The sequence below is a fragment of the Neopsephotus bourkii genome, unplaced genomic scaffold (assembly GCF_033783945.1).
Source record: "Neopsephotus bourkii isolate Nb327-2 ecotype Australia unplaced genomic scaffold, CSIRO-AGI_Nbou_v1 NB_1206, whole genome shotgun sequence".
Taxonomy (NCBI): domain Eukaryota; kingdom Metazoa; phylum Chordata; class Aves; order Psittaciformes; family Psittacidae; genus Neopsephotus; species Neopsephotus bourkii.
In genome coordinates this window covers 3,308-15,160 of record NW_026901691.1, presented here as the reverse complement: position 1 = coordinate 15,160, position 11,853 = coordinate 3,308, and the positions used below count along the sequence as shown (strand labels likewise).

General features: G+C 58.7%; 1 protein-coding gene across 1 annotated transcript; it reads right to left on the bottom strand.

Moving 5' to 3' along the window:
- Positions 1-1,335: 1,335 nt before the first annotated feature.
- On the bottom strand, positions 1,336-11,047 carry ALDOA (aldolase, fructose-bisphosphate A). Its single transcript, XM_061364323.1, has 8 exons — positions 10,926-11,047; positions 10,169-10,380; positions 8,712-8,766; positions 7,162-7,322; positions 5,873-5,956; positions 5,189-5,363; positions 2,541-2,740; positions 1,336-1,486 (listed from the first exon to the last, which is right to left on the bottom strand). The coding sequence occupies exons 1-8, from the start codon at positions 11,035-11,037 to the stop codon at positions 1,391-1,393; spliced, it is 1,095 nt and encodes a 364-aa protein (XP_061220307.1). The 5' UTR covers positions 11,038-11,047; the 3' UTR covers positions 1,336-1,390.
- Positions 11,048-11,853: the final 806 nt, after the last annotated feature.

Genomic DNA, 11,853 nt, shown 5'->3' with positions numbered 1-11,853 from the left:
GCCGCGCGTCACTTCCAGGCCGGCCCGCAGCCGGAAGCGGAAGTGAGAGGCCGGCGGCGGGAAGTGACGTCAGCAGGGAGGCGGGGCTAGCAGCGGAGCGGACGTAACCATTGATCCCTATGGGTCCCATTGATCTCTATGGGTCCCAGTGCACCCCTATGGGTCCCATTGATCTCTATGGGTCCCAGTGCACCCCTATGGGTCCCAATGCACCCCCTATGGGTCCCATTGCCCCCCCCTTGGGCTCCATTGTGTCCTATAGGTCCCATTGCTCCCTATGGGCCCCATTGCCCCCCTATGGGTCCCATTGCCCCCCTGTGGGGCCCACTCCCCCCTCTATGGGTCCCAATGCCCCTCTATGGGTCCCATTGCACCCCTATGGGTCCCATTGCCCCCCTATGGGTCCCATTGCCCCCCTACGGAACCCAATGCCACACTATGGGTCCCATTGCCCCCTGTGTGTCCCAATGCACCCCCTATGGGTCCCATTGTCCGTCTATGGGTCACAATGCACCCCCTATAGCTCCCCGTGCCCTCTATGGGTCCCACTGGCCCCCTATAGGTCCCTATGTTACCCTATAGACGCCAATGTCCCCCCTACAGGTCCCATTACTCCCCTATGGGTCCCATTGCCCCATATGGGTCCTATTGCCCCCCCTATTGGTCCCAATGCTCCCCTATGGGTCCCAATGCACCCCTATGGGTCCCATTGCCCCTCTATGGGTCCCACTGCCCCCTTTTGGAACCCAATGCCGCCCTGTGAGTCCCAATGTACCCCTATGTGTCCCATTGCCCCCTATGGGTCCCATTGCCCCCTATGGGTCCCAATGGGCTCCAATACACCCGCTATGGGTCCCATTGCCCCCCCTATGGGTCCCAATGGGCTCCAATACACCCGCTATGGGTCCCACTGCCCCCCTATGGGTCCCAATGGGCTCCAATACACCCGCTATGGGTCCCACTGCCCCCCTATGGGCCCCATTGTGTCCTGTAAGTCCCATTGCCCCCTGTGGGTCCCACTGTGTCCTATACGTCCCATTGCCCCCTATGGGGCCCATTGCCCCCCCATGGGTCCCACTGATCCCTATGGGTCCCAATGCACCCCTATGGGGCCCATTGATCCCTATGGGTCCCAATGCACCTCTATGGGTCCCATTGATCCCTATGGGTCCCATTGCCCCCCATGGCTCCCATTGCGTCCTATAGGTCCCATTATCCCCCTATGGCTCCCATTGCTCCATCCACATCCACTTTATTCTCGCGCCTCATTGGCTGCAGGGCGGCAGGGGGCGGGGGTTAAGGGGCCAGGGGGCGGGGTTTGAAGGACGGGGGGGGGGGAGGGGGCGTGGCTACGCGGAGGGGGCGTGTCCCGGCGTGCTGACGTCATGGCTCAGTAGGCGTGGTTGGAGATGAAGAGGGATTCGCTGGCGGCGGCGCCCGCGGGGCCCGAGGGGGTGTAGAGGCCGCGGCAGGCCTGGGAGTTAGCCTGGAATGACATGGGAGAACATGGGATAACATGGGATGGACATGGGGTAACATGGGATTAACATGGGATAACATGGGATTGACATGGGGTAACATGGGATAATGACATGGGATAACATGGGGTAACATGGGATGACATGGGGTAACATTCGATAACATGGGATAACATGGGATAACATGGGATTAACATGGGGTAACATTCAATAACATGGGATAACATGGGATTGACATGGGATTGACATGGGATGAGGACATGCGATAACATGGGATAGTGACATGGAATAACATGGGATAATATGGGATAGTGACATGGGATAACATGGGATAACGGGATAACATGGGATAACAACATGGGAAAACATGGGATAACATGGGATAACAACATGGGATAACAACATGGGATAACAACATGGGATAACAACATGGGATAACAACATGGGATAACAACATGGGATAACATGGGATGACACGGGATGACATGGGAAAACAACATGGGATAACATGGGACAATAACGGGACAATAACATGGGATAATAACATGGGATAATAACATGGGATAATAACATGGGATAACATAACAAGAGATAACAAGGGATAACATGAGATAATGACATGGGATAGGGACATGGGATAGGGACATGGGTAACATGGGATCACATGGGATAATGACACAGGATAACATGGAATAACATGGAATAACACAGAATAACACAGAGTAACACAGAGTAACACAGAATGACATGGTTTTAACATGAAATTAACATGGAATAACACAGAGTAACACAGAATGACATGTAAAAAACGTGGAATAACATGAAATTAACATGGAATAACACAGAACGACATGGAATTAACACGGAATAACATGGAATAACATGGAAATAACATGGAATAACATAGAATTAACATGGAATAACAGAGTGACACAGAACGACATGGAATTAACACGGAATAACATGGAATTGACATGGAATAACATAGAAATAACATGTAATAACATGTAATAACATGGAATTAACACGTAATAACACGCAGTAACACGGAACCCCACGTACCAGGGCCCTCTTGACGTACTCCTCCTGGGCCTTCTTGGTGTTGTCCTTCTTGCCCGCCCAGGCCTTGAGGGCCGAGGCCTGCAGGGCCCGCCCATAGGAGAAGGTGAGGGCCCAAGGCCTGGCCAGGGAGCAGCGGTTGATGGCGTTGAGGTTGAGGGAGGCCTCCTCCTCGCTCTGGCCCCCCGATAGGAACGTGATCCCTATGGGTACAGGGGTACGGTCATAGGGGGTAATGGGGATAGAGCCCTATGGATATAGGGGTACGGTCATAGGGGGTAATGGGGATAGAGCCCTATGGGTACAGGGGTACGGTCATAGGGGGTAATGGGGATAGAGCCTGGTACAGGGGTAGGTCATAGGGGGTAATGGGGATAGAGCCCTATGGGTACAGGGGTACGGTCATAGGGGGGTAATGGGGATAGAGCCCTATGGGTACAGGGGTACGGTCATAGGGGGGTAATGGGGATAGAGCCCTATGGGTACAGGGGTACGGTCATAGGGGGGTAATGGGGATAGAGCCCTATGGGTACAGGGGTACGGTCATAGGGGGGTAATGGGGATAGAGCCCTATGGGTACAGGGGTACGGTCATAGGGGGGTAATGGGGATAGAGCCCTATGGGTACAGGGGTACGGTCATAGGGGGTAATGGGGATAGAGCCCTATGGGTACAGGGGTACGGTCATAGGGGGGTAATGGGGATAGAGCCCTATGGGTACAGGGGTACGGTCATAGGGGGTAATGGGGATAGAGCCCTATGGGTACAGGGGTACGGTCATAGGGGGTAATGGGGATAGAGCCCTATGGGTAGGGGTACGGTCATAGGGAATGGGGATAGAGCCCTATGGGTACAGGGGTCGGTCATAGGGAATGGGATAGAGCCCTATGGGTACAGGGGTACGGTCATAGGGGGTAATGGGGATAGAGCCCTATGGGTACAGGGGTACGGTCATAGGGGGTAATGGGGATAGAGCCCTATGGGTACAGGGGTACGGTCATAGGGGGTAATGGGGATAGAGCCCTATGGGTACAGGGGTACGGTCATAGGGGGTAATGGGGATAGAGCCCTATGGGTACAGGGGTACGGTCATAGGGGGTAATGGGGATAGAGCCCTATGGGTACAGGGGTACGGTCATAGGGGGGTAATGGGGATAGAGCCCTATGGGTACAGGGGTACGGTCATAGGGGGTAATGGGGATAGAGCCCTATGGGTACAGGGGTACGGTCATAGGGGGGTAATGGGGATAGAGCCCTATGGGTACAGGGGTACGGTCATAGGGGGGTAATGGGGATAGAGCCCTATGGGTACAGGGGTACGGTCATAGGGGGTAATGGGGATAGAGCCCTATGGGTACAGGGGTACGGTCATAGGGGGTAATGGGGATAGAGCCCTATGGGTACAGGGGTACAGTCATAGGGGGGAATGGGGATAGAGCCCTATGGGTACAGGGGTACGGTCATAGGGGGTAATGGGGATAGAGCCCTATGGATACAGGGGTACGGTCATAGGGGGTAATGGGGATAGATCCGTATGGATACAGGGGTACGGTCATAGGGGGTAATGGGGATAGAGCCCTATGGGTACAGGGGTACGGTCATAGGGGGTAATGGGGATAGAGCCCTATGGATACAGGGGTACGGTCATAGGGGGTAATGGGGATAGAGCCCTATGGGTACAGGGGTACGGTCATAGGGGGTAATGGGGATATAGGGATATGGATACGGGAACATGGGGATGGAAACATGGATATAGGACCATGGGGATGGGGACATGGATATAGGGACATGGTGCTGGGGACATGGATATAGGGACATGGGGCTGGGGACATGCATATAGGACCATGGATACAGGGACACGGATATGGGACCATGGATATAGGGACACGGATATGGGACCATGGATATAGGGACATGGATATAGGGACACGGGTATGGGACCATGGATATAGGGACACAGATAGGGGACCATGGATATAGGGACATGGATATAGGGACACAGCTATGGGACCATGGATATAGGGACATGGATATAGGGACACGGCTATCGGACCATGGCTATAGGACCATGGATATAGGGACACAGCTATGGGACCATGGATATAGGACCATGGATATAGGGACACGGCTATGGGACCATGGCTATAGGGACATGGATATAGGGACACGGATATGGGACCACGGATATGGGACCATGGATATAGGGACACAGATAGGGGACCATGAATATAGGGACACGGATATAGAAACACGGATATGGGACCATGGATATAGGGACATGGATATAGGGACACGGATATGGGACCACGGATATGGGACCATGGATATAGGGACACAGATAGGGGACCATGAATATAGGGACACGGATATAGAAACACGGATATGGGACCATGGATATAGGGACACGGCTATCGGACCATGGCTATAGGACCATGGATATAGGGACACAGCTATGGGACCATGGATATAGGGACCATGGATATAGGGACACAGCTATGGGACCATGGATATAGGGACCATGGATATAGGGACACGGCTATGGGACCATGGCTATAGGACCACAGATACAGGGCCATGGCTATAGGAACCATGGATATAGGACCACAGATACAGGGCCATGGCTATAGGGGACCACGGGTCTGTGTCACGGACCGGGCACGGCGGGGGGCACGGTGCGGCGCAGCGCGGTGACGGTTGCCATGGCGATCTCCTCGGGGCTGTACTTGGTGGGGCAGGCATGGCCCGGGGTCACCATATTGGGCTTGAGCAGGGTCCCCTCCAGGTACACGTGGTGGTCGCTCAGGGCCTTGTACACTGCGGCCAGGACCTATGGGGGGGTATAGGGTTAGGGGTACCCCCCCCATTCAATGGGGTACAATGGGGGTACCCCCCCCTCTTCAATGGGGTACAATGGGGGTACCCCCCCTCTTCAATGGGGCACAATGGGGGTATAGGGTTAGGGGTACCCCCCGTCTTCAATAGGGCACAATGGGGGTATAGGGTTAGGGATACCCACCCCATTCAATGGGGCACAATGGGGGTATAGGGTTAGGGGTACCCTCCCTCTTCAATGGGGCACAATGGGGGTATAGGGTTAGGGGTACCCCCCCTCTTCAATGGGGTACAATGGGGGTATAGGGTTAGGGATACCCCCCTCCTCAATGGGACACAATGGGGGGACAGGGACCCCCCCAATGGGACACAATGGGGGGACAGGGACCCCCCTCAATGGGACACAATGGGGGGACAGTGACCCCCCTCAATGGGACACAATGGGGGGACAGGAACCCCCCCAATAGGACTCAATATTGGGGGGCCCATAGGGCTGCACCCCACCTTCTCAGTGACGTATTGGCAGTGCTTGAGGTCGTGGTTCCCATCTGGCAGGATCTCGGGCTCCACAATGGGGACGATGCCGTTCTATGGGGGTAAGGATGGGGTGCAGGAGGTGACCCCATAGCCCCATAGCAACCACCACATCCCCATCCCCATGGATCCTGCATCCCATGGATGTCCCCATGTCCCTGTTCCCATAGCAACCACCACATCCCCATCCCCATGGATGCTGCATCCTATGGAGGTCCCCATGTCCCTGTTCCCATGGCAACCTCCATGCCCCCATCCCCATGGATCCTCCATCCCATGGAGGTCCCCCCATGTCCCTGTTCCCATGGCAACCACCATGCCCCCATCCCCATGGATGCTGCATCCCATGGAGGTCCCCATGTCCCTGTTCCCATAGCAACCACCACATCCCCATCCCCATGGATGCTGCATCCCATGGATGTCCCCATGTCCCTGTTCCCATGGCAACCTCCATGCCCCCATCCCCATAGATCCTGCGTCCCATGGATGTCCCCATGTCCCTGTTCCCATGGCAACCTCCATGTCCCCATACCCATGGATGCTGCATCCCATGGATGTCCCAATGGCAACCTCCATGTGGTCAATGTCCCCATAGGTTCTGGACTCCTTCCATGGCCCCATTGCCCCCATTCCCATGGATCCCCCATTCTTTGGATCCCCCCATCCCCATGGATCCCCCATCCCCATGGATCCCCCCATCCCTTGGATACCCCCATCCCTTGGATACCCCCATCCCCATGGATACCCCCATCCCTTCCACATCCCCATCCCCATAGATACCCCCCCACCCCCTGGACACCCCCATCCCCATGGATAACCCATCCCCATGGATACCCCCATCCCTTCCACATCCCCATCCCCATGGATCCCCCATCCCCATGGACACCCCCATCCCCATGGATACCCCCATCCCCATGGATCCCCCATCCCCATAGATACCCCCATCCCCATGGATCCCCCATCCCCATAGATACCCCCATCCCCATAGATACCCCCATCCCTTCCACACCCCCACCCCCATAGATACCCCCATCCCCACAGATACCCCCATCCCCATAGATACCCCCATCCCCATAGATACCCCCACATCCCATGGACACCCCCATCCCCATGGATCCCCCATCCCCATAGATACCCCCACCCCCATAGATACCCCCATCCCCATTGTCCCCCATCCCCATAGATACCCCCACCCCCTGGACACCCCCATCCCCATGGATCCCCCATCACCCCCTAACCCTCCATGGGGAGCCAGTCACCTGCTGGCAGATGCTGGCGTAGCGGGCCAGGACGTTGGCGTTCTCCATGATGGCCAATGGGGTCGGGGTCCCCTCGGAGATCTTGAGCACGCAGCGCCACTTGGCAAAGTCAGCCCCGTCCTTCTTGTACTGGGCACAGCGCTCCATGAGCCCGTCCAGGCCTGCGGGTGGGGGGCGGCAATGGGGGTTGGGGGGGCAGCAATGGGGCTTGGGGGGCAGTAAGGATGGGGGGCGGCAATGGGGTTTGGGGGGGCACATGGGGGGGCAGCAATGGGGTTTGGGGGGGGAACATGGGGGGGGCAGCAATGGGGATTGGGGGGGACCTGGGGGGGCAGCAATGGGGCTTGGGGGGGGCAGCAATGGGGCTTGGGGGGCAGCAGGGATGGGGGGCAGCAATGGGGATTGGGGGGGGAACATGGGGGGGGCAGCAATGGGGTTTGGAGGGGGCACATGGGGGGGGACAGCAATGGGGTTTGGGGGGAGAGGGGGACGTGGGGGGGCAGCAATGGGATTGGGGGGGGGGGGCACGTGGGGGGGCATAGGGGGGCTGCAGGGATGGGGGCATCAATGGGGTTTGGGGGGAACATGGGGGGGGGCTGCAATGGAGACAGGGGCTGGGGGGGCAGCAATGGGGCTTGGGGGGCAGGGTGGATGGGGGCATCAATGGGATGGGGGGCGGCAGGGATGGGCATGGAGGGGGAAACAGGGATGGGGGCATGGAACAGATGGGGGGGCAGCAGGGATGGGGGCAGCAATGGGGTTGGGGGGGGAACATGGGGAGGGCACAATGGGGTTTGGGGGCATGGGGGGGCAGCAATGGGTTGGGGGAGAAACATGGGGGGGCAGCAATGGGGATTGGGGGGTGGGCAGACATGGGGGGGGGCAGCAATGGGGATTGGGGGGGAACATGGGGGGGCAGCAATGGGGTTTGGGGGGGGCAGCGATGGGGCTTGGGGGGCAGTAGGGATGGGGGCATCAATGGGGATTGGGGGCGCAGTAGGGATGGGGGCATCAATGGGGTTTGGGGGGGGCAGCAGGGATGGGGGCAGCAATGGGGATTGGGGGGGCAGCAGGGATGGGGGGCAGCAATGGGGATTGGGGGGGGAACATGGGGGGGGCAGCAATGGGGTTGGGGGGGCAGTAGGGATGGGGGCATCAATGGGGTTTGGGGGTGATCCATAGGATGGGGACATAGGAGGGGATAGAAGGGACGGGGGCATCAATGGGGATTGGGGGGGCAGCAGGGATGGGGGCATCAATGGGGCTTGGGGGGGCAGCAGGGATGGGGGCATCAATGGGGCTTGGGAGGGCAGCAGGGATGGGGGCATCAATGGGGATTGGGGGGCAGCAGGGATGGGGGCATCAATGGGGATTGGGGGGCAGCAGGGATGGGGGCATCAATGGGGATTGGGGGTGACCCAAAGGATGGGGGCATCAATGGGGTTTGGGGGTGACCCAAAGGATGGGGGCACCCATAGGGTTTGGGGGTGACCCAAGGGATGGGGGCATCAATGGGGTTTGGGGGTGCCCTCCATGGGGCTGTGCCTCACCTTGGGTCGTGGTCTCCCCATTGGTGCCAGCCAGGGGCACGACGCCCTTGTCCACCTATGGGATGGGGCCACAGCAATGGGGCCACCGGCTTGGGCCCTATAGGGTGTCCCCCCCCCCCACCCACCATGGGGTCACCCCTTTAAAACCCCCCCATTGATGGGGTCGATGCACCCCATGGAGCACCCAATGCCCCCAGCACCCCAAGACCCCCCCACTGACATGCTCCATGCACCCCACAGACCCCCATTGCCCCCAATACCCCCCCATTGACATGCTCAATGCACCCCCCAGACCCCCATTACCCCCAATACCCCCCCATTGCTGATATTTCTGCACCCCACAGACCCCCATTGCCCCCAATACCCCCCCATTGACATGCTCAATGCACCCCCCAGACCCCCATTACCCCCAATAACCCCCCATTGACAGGCTCCACGCACCCCACAGACCCCCATTACCCCCAATACCCCCCCATTGACATGCTCCATGCACCCCACAGACCCCCATTACCCCCAATACCCCCCCATTGACATGCTCCATGCACCCCACAGACCCCCATTGCCCCCAATACCCCCCATTGCTGATATTCCTGCACCCCCCACACCCCCATTGCCCCCAATACCCCCCCCATTAATAGGGTCCACAGACCCCCATTACCCCCAATACCCCCCTTGCTGACAGGCTCCCCGCACCCCACAGACCCCCATTACCCCCAATACCCCCCCATTGACAGGCTCCCACACCCCACAACCCCAAACCCCCTGATACCTGCACCCCACAGACCCCCATTGCCCCCAATACCCCCCCACTGACATGCTCCATGCACCCCACAGACCCCCATTGCCCCCAATACCCCCCCCATTGATAGGGTCCACAGACCCCCATTACCCCCAATACCCCCCCATTGACATGCTCCCTGCACCCCACAGACCCCCATTACCCCCAATACCCCCCCATTGACAGGCTCCCCGCACCCCACAGACCCCCATTGCCCCCAATACCCCCCCACTGACATGCTCCATGCACCCCACAGACCCCCATTGCCCCCAATACCCCCCATTGCTGATATTCCTGCACCCCCAGACCCCCATTACCCCCCCATTGACATGCTCCATGCACCCCACAGACCCCCATTACCCCCAATACCCCCCCATTGCTGATACTGCTGCACTCCCCAGACCCCCATTGCCCCCAATACCCCCCCATTGACATGCTCAGTGCACCCCCCAGACCCCCATTGCCCCCAATCCCCCCCCAATGACATGCTCCATACACCCCACACACCCCCATTGCCCCCAATACCCCCCCATTGCCAGGCTCCACAGACCCCCATTACCCCCAATCCCCCCCATTGCCATGCTCCCCGCACCCCACAAACCCCCATTGCCCCCCCATTACCCCGCCCCCCACCCCAAACCCCCCCCCCGTTTCCCCCACCCCCCCCCAAGACCCCCACCTTGATGCCCACGAGCGCCCCCTTGGCCCGGATGACCTCGGGGAAGGGGCGCCCATCGTCGGCCTTCTGGTAGAGGGTCTCATGGAAGAGGATGACGCCCCCGATGCAGGGGTCCACGCGGCTGTCGGCCGTGAAGAGCAGCTGCCGGTACCAGCGCCGGTTCTCCTCCGTGTTCTCCGCCCCTACCGAGCTCAGGCGCTTGGCGATGCTGCCTGCAGGCGAACCAGTAGGAACCAGTCCCTCTCTCCATCACCCCCATGGGTCCCAGTGCCCCCCCATCACCCCCATGGGTCCCAGTGCCCCCCCATCACCCCCATGGGTCCCAGTTCCCCTCTCCATCACCCCAATGGCTCCCCCTCCATCACCCCCATGGGTCCCAGTCACTCTCTTCATCACCTCGATGGGTCCCAGTCCCTCCCTCCATCACCCCAATGGGTCCCAATCCCTCTCTCCATCACCCCAATGGGTCCCAATCCCTCTCTCCATCACCCCCATGGGTCCCAGTCCCCCCCTCCATCACCCCCATGGGTCCCAGCTCCCCTCTCCATCACCCCCATGGGTCCCAGTCCCTCTCCCCATCACCCCGATGGGTCCCAGCCCCCCCCCATCACCCCAATGGGTCCCAATCCCCCCCTCCATCACCCCAATGGGTCCCAGTTCCCCTCTCCATCACCCCAATGGCTCCCCCTCCATCACCCCAATGGGTCCCAGTCCCCCCCATTCCATCACCCCCATATCCCTCCCCATATCCCGGTACCGGTGGACTCATCCGCCGCCAGGATGCCTTTGCCGGGGGCCACGATCCGCTGGGCGATCCCCGCCAGCTCCTTCTTCTGCTCCGGCGTCAGCGCGGGTACGGGCGGCGCCATCTTGGGCTCTGCGTCTGACGTCACCGCGCACGGCGCGTCATGCGTCGGGCGGACGTGACCGCCCTACCCCTCCCCAATGGCGGTCGACCCCCCATCAAGGGCGACCCAAGGGCACCCCCCCCGAGGTTCTGACCCCAAAATCGGCTCTTTTCAGCCCAAACCGGGGCTTGACACCCCGAAATCTGACTTTTTCACCCCAAAAGCTGGCCTCTTGCCCCAAAATACGTCTTTTTCGCCCCAAAATATACCTTTCCCCTTCCAAAATACACGGTTTTCAACCCAAAACCTGCCCTTTCCATCCCAAAATCTCCCCTTTCCACCCCAAAATCTGCCTTCTCCCCAAACCCCTGCCGTTTCAATCCCAAAATACGCCTTTTTCACCCCAAAATTTGCCCTTTCACCCCAAAATCGGACTTTTTCACCCCGAAATCAGCTTTCACCCCAAACCTGAACTTTCCACCCCAAAATAGCTGCTTCTTACCCCAGAATCTGCTTTTTTCACCCCAAAATCTGCACTTCCCATGCCCAAATCTGTTTACCCCAAATCAGTGCTTTCCACTCTAAAATCCAACTTTTCACCCCAAATCAGCCCTTTTCACCCCCAAATCCACCCTTTTCACCCAAAATCTGCCTATTTAACCCCAAAATCAGTGCTTTTCGCCCCCAATAACTGCTTCCCACCCCAAAATCCGCCTTTTCCACCCAGAATCAGTGCTTTTCACCCAAAAATCAGTGCTTTCTACCCCAAAATCTGCCTTTTTCACCCAAAATCCACCTTTCCTACCCCAAAATCTCCTCACCCCCGCCCAAATCTGC